The sequence below is a fragment of the Protopterus annectens genome, chromosome 9.part0 (assembly GCF_019279795.1).
Source record: "Protopterus annectens isolate FY-2018-M chromosome 9.part0, PAN1.0, whole genome shotgun sequence".
Taxonomy (NCBI): Eukaryota; Metazoa; Chordata; order Ceratodontiformes; family Protopteridae; genus Protopterus; species Protopterus annectens.
In genome coordinates, this window is record NC_056743.1 from 298,072,682 (window position 1) to 298,092,453 (window position 19,772).

Genomic DNA, 19,772 nt, shown 5'->3' on the forward strand with positions numbered 1-19,772 from the left:
TGTTGAGATCATTTGTCATGCTAGGCAGTAAACAGCAGCAGAATGAAAAAAATGTTTGTCTGCTGCCCTGCGTTAGTAATATTCCCAGTCTTTTTTTTTATTTCTGTCTTTTCTGACTCTCTTACCGTAACATAAGGTAACATGTCACACTTTCTTTTCGGCAGTACTCACTAAGTGCCTTATGACTTTGAAAGTCATCAAAACACATAGCACTTTTTTCTTTAACTAGTAGCAAAGGGAGCAGATGACGCACTACACCGAATTATGACTGGGACTCCCAATTGTAACACTAAATTATGTTTTCTTGACATGGATGCCAAGACTCACATCTTGAGCTTTTCTCTCGAGTTTGATTCCTTGCATCTATATCACATAATTGAAGTCTTAAAACATTGAATCTGATATGGTCAAGACCATATCATCGATGTTTTAAAACTTCGAATATGTACAAAAAAAATCCCCCCCCCCAAAAAGAATAACTTACCTAAACTTTTCAAGCAGGGGGGCAAGCCCCCCTGCACCCCTCACACCACCCGTTACTTAAATATACCAATTCCGGGATCACACTACAGTGCAGTAAAAGGAAATCTTCCCTTACAGAGATTTCCATTAAAACATTCGATGTTTCAAAACTTCGATTATATGGTGCCGACCATATCAGTTTCAAAGTTTTGAAACTTCGACAAATCAATATAGACCCAATTCCTTGGCATACATGATTCAAACACATTATTGGAAACCCAAGATTATCTATATTGTCACTGTCCCATTAAATGCAGCTACTAGCAGGTTGCTTGTGTTAAGGTAGGGTTTCATTGTCTGCTGCCAGTAAAATATCATTCTTAGGTCACTTGCTAATCATTTGGAAAGAATAGAGACTGAACACCTGAGTGATGATTTATCCATTTTCTTATACTTTTTTTTTCATTGATATAATCCTATTCTTATAGTAATGCTGAAATTTCATTTTCATTTCTTTCTCTTCTGGCTAGATTTTCCTTTAAGAATTTTTATGTCTTTTTACTGCTTTCTCATCCAAACTTTTTTGTGATAGCATATGTTTGTTTTAATTTGGTTTTCCTTGTTTTATTCCTGATTTATTTTCCACTGCTAAAGTGATATTTGTTTTGTATTCTAACATCATTTTTAGTCTGCAATCCTTAATTGAAATTGTGTGACACAATCCTCTTGTGGAATATATTTTAAGTTCACATTACTTTTCTAGTTGCGTCCCTGATATTTGGAAGGAATATGACTAACTTCCTTTTCGAAATTTTGTTACTTTTCCTCCCCAGAAGGTGTCATTTCTATAACTGACAATTCAGCTCTTTCAAGCATTTTTCTGGATTGCATTAGCATACGTTGTTTGTTAATCTTCATTATACTGTCATCTAGTGGTCACCAAATGAAATGCACAAATAAATCTTAGATGCTAGCAAAAGAAATTTTTTTAATAACGCAGGACATTATAGGAAGAAGGAAGTTGAGCAGAAAGTTATAGAAGATAAAGGTTTAAGAACTAAGAAAGGTAAACCTTACTTTTCCAAAGACACAGGGATGGATGATGTCAAGACACCAGACAAAAAACTCTTCCTTTTGGTTAAATAAGATTTCCTGGTAGTGGATTTCCTGTTCTGTAAAAAATAAAGCACATCCTAAGAAAAAAAGGTGCTTAAAGGGGGTCAAACCCTATCATCCACAGTGTTAGATGAAGAGTGGACAAATGAGGATGGATGAGAGACCCTTTGTCTTGTGTGAGAGGTCCACCCTGTGAGGTAACTTGTAGTGATTGCCCTTGGCTAAGTGCAGAAAAAGAGGGAACCAATGCTGTCTAAGCCAGATGGGAGTCACTAAAAAGATTTTGAGACAGTCGGGTTCTATCTGTCTTGAACAGGACCCTTGGTATGAGAGGAAGGGGAGGGATGGGATTCTGGGGCAAAAGAGAAGAAGATGTCTGTTCAGAGGGGAGGCAAAAATATATATCTGAGGAGTACCCCACCTTTGAACAATGTCCAGAAACACATATATGTGAATTATCCACTTGTGAGTCTGTGTTATGGACCTGCTCAGACAGTCTGTTACAAGGTTCTGTTCTGAAGGAATATAAGCAGCTTGAAGAGTCACCTGATACTGGACAGATTGCACAAGAGGTAGGACCATGTCCCCCTTACTTTTTGATGTAACACATTACTGTGGTATTGTCTGTAAAGATTTTGAGAGGCGCTGGAAGGAACAGATTATGGAAAGGCTGAAAAGCAAGAAGGAGAGATCTCATCTCTTCGACATTGATATGTTCCGCTGTCTGATGTAGGGACCAAAAGTTACAAAACCTTTATAGTGGCAAGTGAAGCCCTCCACCCCATGTCTGAGGCATCCAAAAAAAGTTCCCAAGAGGGGACAGTGGCTGAAAAAGAAGCCCTTGGGTGAGAAACAGTTGAGGAATCCAACACTGAAGCTCTAGCTTGAGCCATGGAAGAAGAACTAGATGGTCCAAAGGATGGGAATGTTTGAGCCAAACTGACATTAGGAACCACTGTAGCTTTCTCATATGGATCCTGGCTAGAGGAAGCATAGGAATGGTGGAATCCATGTTCCACAGAGCCTTTAGAAACTCCCTTGGTATAACTAGCCCTGAGGAAGATAAGATTGAAAAAAAGGCATTTAGAGTCAAAGCCTTGGGAAACGGCAGGGATGACAGCGCAGGAATGGTATGAGACCTGCACCCAAGAAAAGCATGATCCTGAGATGGAGTCAGGAAGGATTTCTGGAAATTTACTGTAAGCCCTAGACTTTGGAAGAGGCAAATAGCATAGTGGAGGTGCTGAAGCAGGGTTTCTGAAGAGGAAGACTGAATGAGCAGGCCGTCCAGGTAACAAAAAATCTGTATCCCCCCTCATCCTACAAAAGGCAGTCAAAAGAGTAAGGCATTTGGTGAAGACCCTTGGGGCAGTAGAGAGGCAAAAGAGCAAAGCAGAGAACTGAAAATGCAAATATTTCCTGAAACAGGGATGAATAGGAATATGGAGATAGATATCTTTGAGATCCGGAGAGACTAAGAAAGCCTGAGGTAGAAGAAGAGGAAACAGGGGCTGATGGGACAGCATTTGAAAGGAAGGAATGCTCAGAAAGGTGTTGAGCTGACAAAGATCCAGAATGGGCCTCCACATGCTTTCTTTCCTGGGAATCAGAAACATTAGGTCACCGAGGGATGATCTAGTCCACAGTTAGCTCCTGGATTTCCTTTATGCATCCCCCATTACACTTAATGAGCAAATTCATCCAGAAAGCAAGAAAGTGCTAGATCAGGATGATCTTCATTGCTCCCTCTGGCCCTGTCAAACATGGTTCCCTTTCCTGTGACCTCTACTAGTACATCCACTATGGATGTTGGATCAGTATCCAAATCTCTTGACTCACCCAACCAGATTTCCTCCTCTGGACCAGAAACCCATGAAACTAATCACTTGTTTCCTTTTGTTCTGACTAGTTTTGGCATCAGGTTTTTCCATTCCATCCTATCCAAATATAAATAGCATTTGAAACCTTCTAGTCCTATGGTGTACTCCTTCCCAGACACACACACTTTCTATAGTTCATTAAACTGGGAAAATTTGGGACAAGTTACCATCTCGTACTAGATTAGGTATTAAGTTACTAAGTGTAAGAAGAGATTATGTTTTGACTCTGGTTACAAGGTACTTTTTATTGTCTCCATGTATACAAATTACTTCAATTTCCTTGTTGCTAATAATTTAGCCAGAGACACCAGGCTCCCAGGATCAGTTGTTCAGATAATCTCAGGATCCCAGAAACAATCCACCAAAAAGGTTTATCATAGCAAATGGAAAAGGTCTTGGATATGGGCTATATCAAAAGTAGTAGATCCATTTTCGGCTCCCATCCCTTCAATACACTGAGCTTTTCCATAGTGGTTCAGTTTCTTCATTATCAAAGTACAAATGGCTGCAATCTCCAATTTCCACATAGCTTAGAATGACACCTCCATAACATCACTAAAAGTTGCTAAAGTCTTTTTGAGGGGAACATTCCTCCTATAAGTGCCAATCGAGACCAAGTCTCTCCATGGGATATTACTGTTGTGCTCCAAGCTTTAAGCCAGTCTCCCTTTAAACCAGCAGCATCAGCAGATTTAAAGTTCCTTTCTTGGAAGACAATTTTTCTTGTGGGTGTTACATTAGCTAGACAATTTTTAGAGTTACAAGATGCATCTTGCAAACCCCAATACTTGATTTTTTACAAAGACAAGCATTTTCTTAAGGATTAATGCATCTTTTCTTCCTTAGGTGCCATCTGAAGCAGATTTAAACCAATCCATCAACCTACTAGTGTGTTTTCCTATATTTTCCATCAAAAGTGAAAATACTCTGCATGTTCATAATCATCTCAGATTTTTATCTTATAGGTTCATAGGTGTGTACTAGGCTATTGGCCCTGGAGCCTTTACAAGCCTAGCCCAAAAAAATTGCCCAGGCACTGTGCCACCTGATGTTAGTTCACAGTACTCCTATCCAGTAGGGCAACTGGAGTGATCCCTGGGGTGACCTTTCTGTTACCCATCCACTCATCAAGATTTATCTTGAATTGGGCCAGCAAGAAGCTCTGCTTGACATGAATGGGAAGCTTATTCCACAGTATGGGCAGTCTTTGAGAAATGAAACTGCCCCTCCAGCATGTTCTGTTAATTGTGGTAATGAGGTTGTGAACTCTGGAGCATGTCGCATGGGGGGAATGGGATTTCTTTAGTTGTAGCATTTCAAGTAGGGCTGGGTTGGATATAGCTTTGTAAGTCAAGCTGAGATCACCTCTAAGTAAATGGCAAGAACAGCTGAAGTTTCTTGATTCTGTCCATGTAGGACATGTGTTTAAGGCCTAGGATCTTTTTTGTGAGGTACTTTTGTGGCCTCTCCAGCTGTTGTAGGTGTCTGGTCAGGTACATGCCAAATGGGGCATTATATTCGGTCACTGGTCTAATGAAGGATGAGTAGAGAGGGATGATGACCTGTTTCTTCCTGGATACAAAACCTTTGGTTATAAGATGTGTCACGTAGAAGAACTTTCTGACCACAGTGGCAATGTGGTGGTCGAAGGTGAGATGGGCATTGACCTGGGTGCCTAGATCTCTTGTGGCCCCTTCAGTGTTCAGTGGGCTACAATCAACATGGTAATTCATGGGAACTGAGTTTTTTCCAAAGGGGATGATAAAGCATTTTTTGGCATTAAGCTTCAGGCCATGGTTCCGACACTAGTCTTTGGTCTCAAAGAGGTCCTTTTGTAGGGTCTACATCATATAAGCGAATTGCACAAATTGTGAACGCTCATAATATCGAATGTACCAGACCTCAAACTTCCTATTGTGGGGGACTGCACCCCCCACTCCAAGATCATACTACAGTGAGGAAAGGGCAAATATCCCATTCTTCAGTGTACCGCAATCTCAGAAAAAGCACATTGAGATCCAGTACATTCGATATTATGAGCGTTCGCAATTTGTGCAATTTGCTCATATGATATAGACCCCCTTTTGTAGGATATCTGCATCACTTGGGGAGTTGATAATGACTCCTAACTTGCAGTTATCAGTGAACATGGTCAGCCAGAGTCCTTCTGTGTTGGCCTGGCTTCTGAGAAGTAGATGCCAAACAGGAGAGGGCCCAGACCGAGCCCTGTGGGACTCCACTCATGACTGGTCAACAGTCTGACTTGGAATCTGCAACTTTCACTCTGTGGGTCCTGTCTGTGAGCCAATTTGCAACCCACCTAGTGATGTAAGGATTAATGCCTAGTTTGCTGAGTTTATTAATGATACCTGAGTGGGGAATGGTATCAAAGGCCTTGGCCAGGTCAAGGTAGGCTGTATGTACTGCTTTACCCTCATCCAAAGCCTTGGTGACTGCCTCAAAGAAGCCAACCAGATTCAGCAGGTAGGATCTCCCCTTGACAAAGCCAAACTGTGTGGAGTCAAGAGTTTGGAGATTGCCTATATCTTTGTTAAGCATTCCATGATGATGCGCTCCATAGCTTTACATACCAGACTCGTCAAGCTAATGAGGCGATAGTTCCCAGGGTCTGTAGTTGCTCCCCCTTTATGGAGTGGGATGACTGTAGCAGTGCGCCATTCATTAGGGACATAGCCTGAGGTAAGGCTGTGATTGAAAAGGGCACTCAGCTGTGATGCCAGTTTGTTTTGTAGCTCATGTAGGATGCAGCCAGGGATATTATCAGGTCCCATAGATGCTGTATTTTTGGCTTTGGACAATGCAGTTTTTGCCTGTGCAGCAGAAATGGTGGGTTCCAGGCTTTCTTCTGTTATTGTGATAGGGCCCTTGAGGGGGAGAGGGGTAAAGTTGGCACTGAATCTGTCAGCCAGTATGTTGGCTATATCTGATGGCTCAGTATAGGACGTGCCATTGTGCAATAACTCAGAGCAAATCTGGGTATTGCCTTGGAGGTTTTTGATATAGCTATAGAAGGCTTTGTGGTTGTTTTTGGTGTCAGCCACAATTCTGCCTTCATAGCTGGCTTTAGATGATTTGATATGGGATCTCAGCTTTTTGTTGAGACTGATAAGGAAGGTTTTCCAGTCTTGTGCCTTTATTCTTTTCTGCAACAGTTTCTTCCTTCTTTTGTAGAGTTTATTGATGGCTGTGGACCACCAGATTGGCTTCCTTTTTTTAGAGGAGAGCATCTTAGTTCTATTTGGTATGGCAAAGTCCATGCATTTGTGTATGTGCTCATACAGTGCATTGGTGTATGTGCTCATACAGTGCATTGGTGTATGATTCTGCAGTTGTGCAGCTATTTTCCGTTGGCATGGGTGCTGAGAAGTTAGCCACCTCTGTTTTTAGGAGCCAAAAGTCAGCTTAAGAGAAATTATTCAGGGTGGTCACCTTAGCAGGGGTTGTAGGTGAGATGGAGATTTCCATGGTGATCAGTTTGTGGTCGGATTTAGCCAGAGAGGAATTGACTATAGGTATGGAGCAATGGTCTCCCATGTTGGTGATAACCGGGTTGAGGATGTTGCTTCCTCTTCCTCTAGTGAGGGTCAGAATGAGCTGGTCCAGGGCACTGGAACTGATAAATTCCAGAAAACATTGGGTCTGTACATTGGTACTTGAATAGTTTTCCCAGTTAATGGAAGGATAGTTGAAGTCACCCAGTATGAGAGTATTGGGTTGGACCTTGATATACTCCAGATGCTTAGGAACTTGTAGTGAAAGTCTAGGGACATGTTTGGGGTTCTGTATCATGCTATGACTTGTATCGCCGTCTTACCCAGTGTTAGTTGTACCTGAAGTATCTCATATGCATTATGCTGGGCTACCAGTCTAGAGGTGTACATATCTTTTAAGAATATGGAGACACCACCACCTTTGGAGCTTCCGGACGTATTCTGGGGCTGAAAATTATGGAATGAGTTGTAGCCTGGGAGTGCAGGGGTGCTTTCTGCCACTTTAAACCAGGTCTCCGTTACAGCACAGATGTCGATGTTTTCCATTTTGAGGAGAGCTTTGAGCGAGTGCATCTTGAGATTTAGACTTCTAGAATTGAACAGCATGACCCTCAGATTGCATTTGTTTGTAGCTATTATGGTGGAATTTTGGTTTTTGGACCACTGCCTAAAAAAGGCACTATAGTGGTGGCAAGAGTCTTAGCCAGTACCCGGAATCTCAGGGTTGACAGATGCAGGCCATCTCTGGCAAAGCATTGAGGTCTGTCGATCATGCCGTCCCAAGCAGACAGATACTGGATCCCCTTAGAATGACACCAGAAACTTAGCCAATTGTTGAAGTCAATCATTTTCTGCTCATACTGTTGTATCATTCTGGGTAATGGTAGAATACTGCTCAGGGCTAGGGTCATACCTGCCTGAGCCGTATAATCTGAGAGTTCCATCACATCTCTTTTCATGTAGAACAGGGAGGTACATCTCAGGTCATTCACACCCATATGGACAATGACTGAGTCATATTTGTACTTGTTGTGGAGTGACCTGAGTGGATGTGTTATGTGGTGGATCCTGCCACTTGATAGACAACTGACTGTTACCTTCTCCATGTTCAACCTAGTGAGTGGGACATCAGTGTGCCTCATAATTGAGTCTCCTATGATTAGTACATTGGGCAAAGTGTTTTGCCTTAAGGGCTTAGGTTGAGGGGCACACTGTGGTCGTGAGCAATATGTTCTGGGGTTGGTGTTGTGCTGTAGTGGTGGAGTGCGTTTCTGTCTCGGGGGTCTCTGTTGTTTGGGTAAGTTTTTATTGACAGCCTCTGCGAAGGTGGGTGTATAGTTTGGTATTTTGGAGGGCTGTGTGTTCTCTGTAGTGAGTTGCAGGTGTTGACCTTCTCCTCTTGACCAGTCCAGTTTTGGTTGGAGTGTGCACTGCTTCGAGTTTGGTGATATAAGTACATCTCTCACATGTATGAGTGTTGGGAGGTAAGAGGAGAGGGTTGTCTGTGTACATTAGACAGTTGACACACTGTCTCAGAATGTCCAAGTACATGAGGTTAGCAGGATAAAGCACAGGAAATTGCCCTACAGTCATACCAGGAGGGGTGGTCATAGCTATTAAGTACTGGTGCTGTTACTGCTGAAGCTCTGGATGCTTCAGATCTGTATTTAAACTACAGAAGAAAACACTGCCAGCCCACAAAGGACCATGCAAAACAAAAACAAAAAAATACAATAAAACGGACCACTGCAGTCATTTGCTCTACTTTATTAAAACACAAACCAAACGAACTAAGCACTTTCTCCAGGTATGTGTTTTAATAAAGTAGAGCAACTGACTACAGTGGTCCGTTTTATTGTATTTTTTTTTTGTTTCTGTATTTAAACTATGCTACTCAATTTTAAGGTTAAGAGCTCAGTAAGAAAAAACTCACAATGAAGCACAGATTAAATCACTTACAGTCAAAAGAATAGCACTTGCAGTATGAAAAAAAAAACAGCAACGAAATGCAATAAAATGCAGTTAAGCAGTAATGAATTGCAGTAGATAGCAATGAAATATAGTTAATCAGTAGATTGCCTTGAAACAATAGTTCACAAATCACAACAGTAACAGATAGCACTGATAAAGCAGCGATTCAGTAGAATATAGTCATCAATTTAGGGAGGCTTCCAACAATTAGTAATAAATATGGCAAACAGCAACATGAAGAAGAAAGAGGTACAATTTTTTTTTTTTTACCTGACCAGTTGTTCATTGCTTTTTCTAGACTAAAACTGGGCAAAACAGTTTCTAAGGTTAATCTTTCAAGACTGTTAACAGATTATATTTCCTTTGTGTACACTAAAAAGGGCTTATCCGGGAAATGAAGCCCAAAGCTCATTCCATAAGGAGTATAGCCACTTCAGTAGCCTTTATGAAAAGATTTCCCATTGATGATATTTATGCTTCTGCAACCTGGTCAACAGTTCACACCTTTGTGTCTCATTATAAACTGGATGTACTGTCTAGATCACGCTCCTCCTTTGGTTACATAATTCTCAAGAATGTCCTTCCTTGATACCCCACAGGTAAAATAGCTTGGGAATCTGGCCCATGTGTTGATTTGGATGGAAACAGACATCATATACAAAAGTCATGTACTAATCATAATGATATATCCATGTTGTCTGATTTTCATCCAGTTCAACCTCCTTCCCTCCTGCCTCTTTCCATATTTTTATCTGTTGGCTTCTGGTGATTGAATGGATCTCACTTACACCCCATCTGTGAACAGTCCTATCAGACTCTGACAGTCTTCTAGATGTTTCCTGTCAGATTAATAATTAACGTTAATAGAGTTATTATATCTTGAAATTTTCTAGTTAGTGGGGCAAACACAATCTGAGGTATTAAGGTGTAGTGGAGGGAATTATGGGTAGAGGACGATTCAGAGCCTTGGATCCGGGAAGCTTCAGAGATGGTGCCAAGGTTGGACCCAGTTAGATCCAACAACCCAATGTATTGAACTGGATGAAAATCGGACATTAATTTATCATTATGGTAATTACATAACTTTCATTTTCCTATCCATAGATCCACGTTTTGCTTGAATGTGGGCAAGAATGAACTTTGTTTTATGTGGATGGGGAGTCTTTTCCAGAGCAGCGTAAGATGTACTTATCCCTCAAAACAATTTTGCCGATGTTGCAGAAGAGGTTTAGATCAGATACCTAGACCAAGTATTTCTTATGCCATTTGACTTGCTGATGTGCAGTAAATCCATCAGTATTGGGTTGGAGGATTCCTATTATGATATACACAGGTCACCTCTTAGCAGTCTGTAGAATAATGAGTATAGTGACAGGCCTTTGAGTTGGCCAATGTAGGACATGTTGTTTAGGTCTTGTATTCTTTTAGTAAGGTATCTTTGTGGGTGTTCCGGTTGTTGCATTTGTCTGGACAGATATATGCTAAAGGGGGCATTATATTCAAGAATTGGCTGAGGGCTGAGTACAGGGGGACAATGACATCTCTAGATCTAGACACAATCTGTCTACAAGCTGTGGGATACAGAAACACTTTCTTTCAGCAATGGACACATGTTGATCAAAATGTATGTCACTGTCCACATAAGCTCCAAAATCCCGCACAAGCAGGTTAACTCTTATGGGCATATTATCAGTGTGGTAGTTCATAGGTTCATAGATTAGTACTAGGCTACTTGCCATTTTGGGCCATTTGAAGCCTAGCCAGTTACCTCATGTGAAAATCAAACCCTGCACCTTGTGTCTTTAAGGTAAACACCTTAACCATTATGTCATCCTCCCACCTCAAACAACCAGAGCTGCCAAGTCTCAAACCCAGGGCCCTGTATACCATAGTCAGAGCAATGTACTACTATACCACATGGGGTAGATGACTTCTCAAAGGGTACAGTAATGCATTTTTGGAATTTAGTTTCAGATCATGATTTTGGCAACAGTTATTTATTTGGGACAAACCTTCCTGCAGGATAACTACATTATTTGGGGATTCAGTGACTGTTCCTAGCGTGCAGTCATCTGCAAACTTAATCAGCCAGAGCCCTTTGCTATTGTCTTTTACTTCAGAGAAACAGATGCTAAATAGAAGAGGTGCCAGGACTGGACCCTGGGGGATTTCACTTGTGACTGGTCTCATTGTAGAGATAGGTTCCCCTGTTTTGATCTCCTGTGACCTATCTTTGAGCCAGTTGGCAATGCAATGGATGACATAGGGGTTTATTCCCAGTTTATGTATCTTTTCTACTATGCCTGAGTGGGGAATTATGTCAAAATCTTTGGCCAGGTTGAGATTTGTGGTGTGTACCATTTAACCCTCATCCACTGCTTTGGTGACTTTTACAAAAAAGTCCACCAGGCTGAGTAGGCATAACCTTCCCTTGAAGAATCTAAGCTGAAACAGGTCCAGTGTTTGGAGGTTCCTTATGTCTTCCTGATTAGTTTGATGATAAGTCTTATCATGGCTTTAAATATGAGGCTGGGTTGGTAATTGCCTGCGTCTGTGGAAGATCCTCCCTTTTGCAGGGGAATGACTTTAGCTTTTCTCCATTTACTTGGTACAAAACCTGCATGGAGGGTGAGGTTGACCAGTGTGATTAGGGGAACGCTAACTCATTCTTCATGATGTTTAAGATACTTCCAGGGATATCGTCAGGACCCATCAATGTAGCATTTTAGCTTTTGCTAGCATTTTTAGGATATAGTCATGTGTGATAGTTGGATGTGAACCATTTCAAGTGTTGCCTGTGAGACAGATGGAGGGAAGAGAGAGGGGTAAAGGTTGAGTTGAATTTATTGGCTTGTAGGCTCACTAAATCTTCAGCCTCAGTGTAGGTAACATTGTTCACAGTCAGCGCAGCTCAATGCTGCATTGTGCTTTTGAGATTATGAACATAACTAAAAAAAGCCTTGTGGTTGTCTTTGGCTTGTGTAGCTATTTTTAGCCTCAGTTTTGTCTTTGGTGGATTTTATTAAGCTTCTGGGTTGTTTGTTAATTTCAGTGAGGACTGCTCTGTCATTCTGGTAATTATCCGTCTTACTTGTAGTCAGAATACTCTTCCTTTTACTGTAGACTTCCACCATAGGGTTTGTTTCTGGCTTCTCTTTGTTTTCCTTCATACATACTGAAGCTAAGTATTTTTTCAGTATCACTGCTTTTTTCCCAGTCTTCTGTGGTCACCTTCCCAACCTATCTCAGCTTGGCCAGGTCTTTTCTTTTTTTCTTTCATCCTTTATTTATTTCTCCTATATACCTAAGTAAGCTTTAGATTTCCCTCTTAACTCATTCTCCTGTTCTCTTTCTGTATTTGCCTTTATTTACTGCTTTTCTGCTCACTTTTGTATACTGTACTTCCTTCACCTCCTGCCTTCTTCCTTCCATCTGTTACATGCCTACTTTTTTATCTTGTTTTCCATCCCTGCGCCTGTTGACTGTTTAGCAGCCATTTAGTGCCATTAGTGGGGTGAGAACCATTTTAATGTGGTTATCATCCAGGCAGCAGTAAGGGACTGTTCATGTTTTTGGCCTTTATCCTTTCTTCATTGACTGATATTTGTGTGCTGGTAGACATGGAGGCCTGTGTTATACCTTTCCCATAAATGTGTGCATTCTTGCACATCTTCCTTGAAGACTAATGCGGACATAGTTTGACAAAGCCAAGAAAACATCTAAAGCTCATATGCTACATGCTGTGTACCTCAGTATCCTGTTGGTGCCTATATTGCAGTGGAAAGGAACATCTTTCTTCCTCAGGATGGGCAAGCAGGCATTGATTGCTCAGTCCAACCATTCCTCATCAAATCCTCCAGTGCCTATGTTACTAGCTGATCCTTGTCCTTTGTGAGTCAGATAACAATCTGTAATTGTTCTGAATATAAATGCACTGCTTTTTTCTCTACCTTCTTATATAGTCATATTAAGCTTCTCCTATGTTTGCTTCTTCTTAATACTCATATATGTCACCCAGGGTGCTACATCCTTGATCTATACCTTAATTAATTAATTAATTAATTAACTTTGTTTATTTGCTTATTGTTTATTGACTGAGTGGATGAGCTGGTACAAGACCATTTTTCTACCACTACCTGGGCCATAAGGTAACCACAATATGATCAGATATAGCAGTCATAATGATAAAATAAAACAATGTGCAACAGTGCTTAGCAAAGTGAATAATAATCAACGTGTTATCTAAGTCACATATAAGAAGCAAATACATAATGTACAAGTTGTGAGTAGTGATGTACACAAATTGTATCAGCTATTTACATGTCAAGTTCAGTAAATCCATTCTTAGAAAACATATGGATTGAGGTAAATGTCTGTAAGTAAATTTGTTTCCCCTAGCTGACATCTATGAAGCAGGAGACATTTGAATTATTCAGCTAGATGTGACTTTATTTTTTTTAAGAGAGTGAGATGGTCTGAGCCAGTGATGTGATATCTAAAATGTTCCTGTAGGCAGGGGCAATCTTTACAAAAGATTTTTTCAAACACAGCCAATGGGGGGGGGGGGGATTATGGTCTGTTTAATTTTAAGTAATCATTGCTTCTCTGCATTGGGTGGCAGTGGTGATGCAGCAGTTAGTGTTGCCACCTCATGGCAAGAGGTTCTCCGGTTCGATTCTCAGCTGGAATGAATTCTGTGCGGAGTCTGCATGTCCTCCTTGCAGTCATGTGGGTTTCCTCCTGGCACTCCAGTTTCCTCCTACATTCCAAAGACATGCATTAGGTGGACTGGACACTCTAAATTGGCTGTAGGTGTGAGTGTATGTGCGAGTGAGTGTTACAAATTAACTTCTGAGGCAGGGCTAGCCACCCGGTGGTATAAACCTTGGCTTAAGATGATTGTCACTGTTGAAGTGACACCCCGACCCTATGTGCAAATATGGGAAAAGGGGATGAGGATGGATGGATTGCTTCTCTGTATATCGGAGGATTCATATACAGTAAGCCTATTAGCCAGAAGTGAGCAATACTTTTCTTTAAGCAGCTTAAAGGTAAGAGTACTGAGGAGATAGGGAAACCTTTCTGAGAAGCCTTATTGCTTTCTGTATGGAGTTACAGTGCTATTCAGCAAAATGAACAAGATGTATGAAATACAGAAGCGTGTTTTCAAAAACATGCGATAGAGTTGTATTGTGGACCAAAAGAGGATCAGTGATAAGTAAAGCATGTTTAGGTCTAGGGGTTAGGATAATGGTAACAGTGGCATTCCAAACTTCTTAGGCAAGTAGGTTAATAGGTTCATAGGCGTATACTAAGCTAACAACCAGGAGGGCCCTTATAAGCCTAGCTGTGCAACCCAAATGTGACCCACAACTTTGATTTACATAGTAGATGACTGACTGCCTCTGCCCATCAAGACATAGGTGATAGACCAGGGAAGAATTTCCAGTTACCCATCCATTGGTCCAAGCTGTTCTGAAATACGGATAGGAAAGAATTCTGCTTCAAATGGATTGTGAGCCTATTCCAGAGAATGTGAATTCTCTGAGAAACATATCTGTCTTTCCAACATGTCCTATTTATGTCACAAGCAAAATTTAGGTCTTGTAATCTAGTAGCTCTGATTCTGCTTGTTTTGTGGATGTGCAGAAGATTCATCAAAACAGGTCCAGGGAAGCCTTGTCTGCCAGGCAAAGATCAACTCTGATAAGTCTCTATGATACCAAGATAGGAGACTAGATTTTGAAGCGATCAGAGTAAGGCATTGTGCGTACTCCCAGTATTCTTTTTATAAAGAACCCTTGTGGATGTTCCACTTGCTGCATATGTCTAGTCAGAGTAATACCAAAGGCCGTGTTATACTCTGTGATGGGTCTGATGATGGCTGAGTACAGTTGTATAATGACCTCTCTGGACCTAGATGTCATACCCTTGCTTATATGCTGAGCAACAAAGTTTTTTGTTACTATCTTAGTCAAATCTTGGTTGAAGGCTAGGTTACTGTCTACATGAGTTCCCAGATCCCTGACTAGTGAATCAAATTTTAGGGGTGTTTTATTGATGATGTAGTTAGCTGAGAGGGGGCAGACTTCCAAAGAGGTAATATAGTGCATTTCTTTGTATTAAGGTTTAAGCCATAGCTTTGGCACCAAGAGTTTGTCTATGTTAGACCTTCATGAAGGGTGTTCTCATATTGAGGGGGATTCAATGACTGCTCCCAGTTTGCTGTCATCTGTGAACTTGATTAGGCAGAGACCTTTTATGTTGGCTTTGACATCTGAGAAGTATATATGCCAAAGAGTAGTAGGCTTAACACAGAGCCCTGGGAACTCAACTGGTGACCAGCCTCTATGTGGGGGTGACCTCTCAGATTCTAACATCCTGAGTCCTATCAGTGATCCAGCTAGCTATCCAGCATATTATAAAGGGTTTATACCTAGTTTCATAAGTTTATTGACAATCCATGAGTGGAGTATTGTATCAAATGTTTTAGCTAGATCTAGGTAGATTGTATGTACTGTTTTCCCCTCATCCATTACCTTAGTGGCATTTTCAAATTCACCCAGATTCAGGAAGCATGACATTCCTTTGACAAAGCCAAACTGGGATGGATCCAGATCTGGAGGTGCCCTATGTCCTTGTTGATAATTTTCATGATAATTCTTTCTATGGCTTTGCAAATAAGACTAGTCAGACTAATGGTTCTGTGATTTTGAGGATTTGTTGCAAGTCCTCCCTTATGAAGGTAGACGACTGTTGCAGTCCACCATTCACATGGCACAAAGCCTGTTTAAGACTATAAATAATGACCCCAGGTGTCCTGATAAGTCATATATTAGACTGTTCACACGACATCCCAGGATGTTGTTAAGGCCCATTGAGGCTATGTTCTTGATTTTATTGAGTGCAACCAGTACATGTTCCCTTTATAGTTGGAAGGGTTATATTTGAGGGCATTTTTGGGGGAGGTTTGAGGGGTGAGAGGGGGGGCAAAGTTGGAAATGGATTTGTTCCCTGACATGTTCATAATATTGCCAGGCTCAGTGAATGTGGCACCATAAACCACTAGTCCAGAACACTGCTGTGTGCTGCCCTGGAGGTTTCTGTTATAGCTATAGAAGGCATTATGGTCATCTTTAACCTGGGATGCTATCTTAACCTCAAAGTTGGCTTTGCCGATGCATGTTATGTGGTGTGGAGGGCTGTGGAGCTCTCATGTGTTTTTGCCTCTATGGTCTCCTTTGTTTGAGTTTGTTTTTGCTGAGAACCTCCACATATGTGGTTGTGTGTTGTGTAGTTGTGGGTTGTGTTTGAGGTGTAGTGCTTGTGTTGACAGCCTTCTCATTGCCAGATCTGGCTTGTGAGGGAGAGAGCATAGACTTAGCTTCTTTATGTAATTGCATCTCTCACAAACTGTGTTCCTAGGTGGTAGTAGTAGGTGGCTGTCCATGTACATGAGGCAGTTGCTACACTGTCTCAGGATGCCCATATCAGCCAGGTTGGCAGGAGAAACTGTAGGAAACTGTCCATCCATATTTGTCAGAATCTGAGTGAGAGAGGCCAGGGAGAGCTAAGGGTTAGGCCTAAAGTCCAAGCACTTAAACCAAAACTAAGAGGCTTAGAATAACACTTAAAATTTAAGCAGGCTAAAAACAAGCAGTAATAAATGCAGCAGAGAAGATGGAATTGAATACTTTAGAGAACACGTCGCAGAAAAACCAAGATGAAGTAATAGAGTAGTAGGAGGAATCACAAAAACTGTAAAAGCAGCTGAATAAAGTTTTTTATTTATTTATTTATTTTTTAGTAAAGTGGAAAGAGAAAAAGGAGTAACAGAAGATAATTCAAGGTTAAGAAACTAAGGGGGTTACCATTCTCAAATGTTCTCTCTGTATTAAGTAGAATGAGCTAATGACAATGGACTGGGAGGAGTGTCCCAGATCAAATTTACAGTAGGGGCAACTGCCAAGCCACCAAGTATAAGAACAAGACAGCAAGAGGGAGGTTGGGTGGAGAACTATGCTACAGCTACAAGCTACACTATTGTAGACAGAAAACACTACAGAAATGTTTATCACAGTAGAAAAACAGCAGTGAGACAGTAAATGAAAGTTTAAACAGATAAAGGAGAAAGGTGACTCCAGAGAATGCTTTTAACTGCAAACAAATCAGTTATATGATACACACCTTGGCAGGAAATCAGTCTCAGAACAAACAAACATATGTTTAACAAATGGAGAAAAATTCCAGTTAATACCTTTCACACAGTGAAACTAGCTAAAAAACCTTTACAAGCAGTGTGACAGTAACAAAAGTAATTTAGCAGGCCCTGTAAAGCAGACAATTTTAGTGCAACAGTGCAGATTAGTTTATAGCAATAAAATACAGTAAAAAGTAGGCAACAGACAATAAAAAGTGCTATAAATGTTTAGAGTAAGCAATAACTATTAAAAATAAGAGAAAAAAACAGGATACTTATTGTTATATATCACAGATCAGAGTTGCGGTCAGTGCCCCTCAGCGCTCAGCTCATAGTGAATAAATAGAAATCCTCTCAAAGGCAGGGCTTAAATACCAGAAGGTACAATCTGAAACAGCTTAAAAAAAGCTCAAAAGAACCAATGAGTGCTTACTCCAAGCCCTAGACCAGCCAACCTTTACAGCCAGTGGCCAATTAACACAATCCTCTCACTAAAGTAAAGAAAGGCCTCTGGAATGCTAGTACAGCGCCTTTTTGGCTTTGTATATTATTTATGCTGTGCATCAGGAAGTGATTTTCAAGCTTTTAGCGTCAAGTGGATGGGCTTGGGGAAACACTGACTTTCTGCTGAGAACCAATGTCTGCAAAATCATCAGAGAAGATGAGCCTCAGCTATAGACTGTTAGCTAGAATAAATTCTGTTGTGTTATACAAAAAGGCATTTGTATTCTTTATTCATTTCCTCAAGAGCCACTGGCAGTAGAGATACCATTACAGTAGCCTTTTACATATAGTCACCGGATAAGTTGTCTTAAGGTAAGTAGGTTTAGGGATTGACTGACTTTATCTGATCTCTTGGAAAACCTGATTTGTTGTAGTTATAAAAATATAATATTCTGTGAAAAACTCATTCTCAGTATCCTTTATATTCTTGTGGAGTGGAAAAATACATTTGTACCAGTTCAGATATAAAAAATTGAAGGGAAGAGAACAACTACATATTTTGCTATAAATGTTAAAAAATCTTAACATTTTAGTATTTAGAACTAGCATTATCACTGTCAAAAAGCGCGGCCACGGTGGTGCAGCAGTTAACGTTGCCGCCTCACAGCAAGAGGTTCTCCGGTTCGATTCTTGGCTGGGGTGCCTTCTGTGCGGAGTCTGCATGTCCTCCCTGTAGTCGCGTGGGTTTTCTCCGGATGCTCCGGTTTCCTCCCACATCCCAAAGACACGCAGTAAGTGGATTGGACACTCTAAATTGGCCCTAGGTGTGAGTGTGTGTGTGTGTGTGTGTGTGTGTGTGTGTGTGTGTGTGTGTGTGTGTGTGTGTGTGTGTGTGTGTGTGTGTGTGTCTTCTGTGGAAGGATGGGCACCAGGCTGGCAACTCGACACTGTAAAACTCCACTGCCAATCATGAGCGGACAGATGATCCGCTGTGGCGACCCCTAACCAGGAAAAAGCCGAAAGAAGAAGAAGATTATCACTGTCAAAACAAAACAATGTGTGGCTGCTGGCTCATTGGTGATATGCTGATGGCTTGGGTTTATCAGTTGCCTGGATTCTGAATAATTTTCTGCAGAAAAAATCAGGAGATTTGCATAACTGATGACCAAACCACCCCTGCTGGGGTGTGTATAGACCTTTACTCTGTCTGCCAGCTCTCCATCATCAACCAAGCAGCAGTGTGGAGGAAGCAGACTGATATCAGAAGCACCTCACATACTCCGAGTCATACTTACTCTTCATTCATGTACATCATTGCATGTCTAACATCAGCTTATGTCAAAGGACAAGAGGTGAGGCATAACTAAAATCTTGACCCTATATTGTGGATCTAATGGGTCAATGGGCCAATTTTTCTGTTTAGATAGGACAGAAATTGTTAGATAATGGGTGGATATCTCAGATTTAATGTCTTCTGTGGGAATACATAAAATAAAAGAAAATACTGGACAGGTGTCAGAATGCATAAAACAGTTGGCCTACTGCATCACTTCAGAGAGGTGCCAGATGATATCAGTATCATATAGGAAAGAGACAGACTTTTTGACTCATTTGAGTCATGTATCGGTCAACTACTGCAGTAACTGTTTTTATTCTAAAGTATACATTAAATGTTAACTAATATATTCTGTTGTTTGTTGTTGTTATTTGTTTGTTTGTTTTACAGCTCTTTTGGAAGCCTGTAGTGAACAAAGAAGCTTCCTTACTATGTTGTCAAACATGCTACCTGTACGACTAGCCTCTGTCATGATGCTGCCATATACTTTACCTTTGGAGTCTGCAGTTTCCTTTACTATCCGGTAATTGACAATATATAACAGATAAATATATTCATCAGCTGAAGAAGTAATTAACTTTGTGGTTTATATTTGTCCATTTTTTCATACTAAATGACCATAATAGTTGGTGCCTTAATACAGTTGAATTATTATACTGATGTTCTGTTCTTGTCTTGTCCTTACTGTGTCATATTATAAATGATATTGCCTTCCCTGTTGCATATGCACTAGAACTCCTTTCATGTGGGGACTACTGCAATTCCCATGTAGATCTGCAAATTATATCCCCGATGAGTTTCTTTAAAGTATGCGCGCCAGTAGTTTGTGAAGGATTTAACGTGTAAATACA

The 19,772-nt window shown here is 40.9% G+C and overlaps 1 protein-coding gene across 1 annotated transcript in view; it reads left to right on the forward strand.

The window, feature by feature from the left end:
* The window catches only part of PNPLA2 (patatin like phospholipase domain containing 2), a 930,557-nt gene that overhangs the window by 854,454 nt on the left and 56,331 nt on the right, over window positions 1–19,772 (forward strand). Inside the window, exon 7 of the mRNA XM_044082880.1 lies at window positions 19,312–19,444. Within this exon, the coding sequence (XP_043938815.1) occupies window positions 19,312–19,444 (133 nt within the window). The remainder of the gene's footprint in view (window positions 1–19,311; window positions 19,445–19,772) is intronic.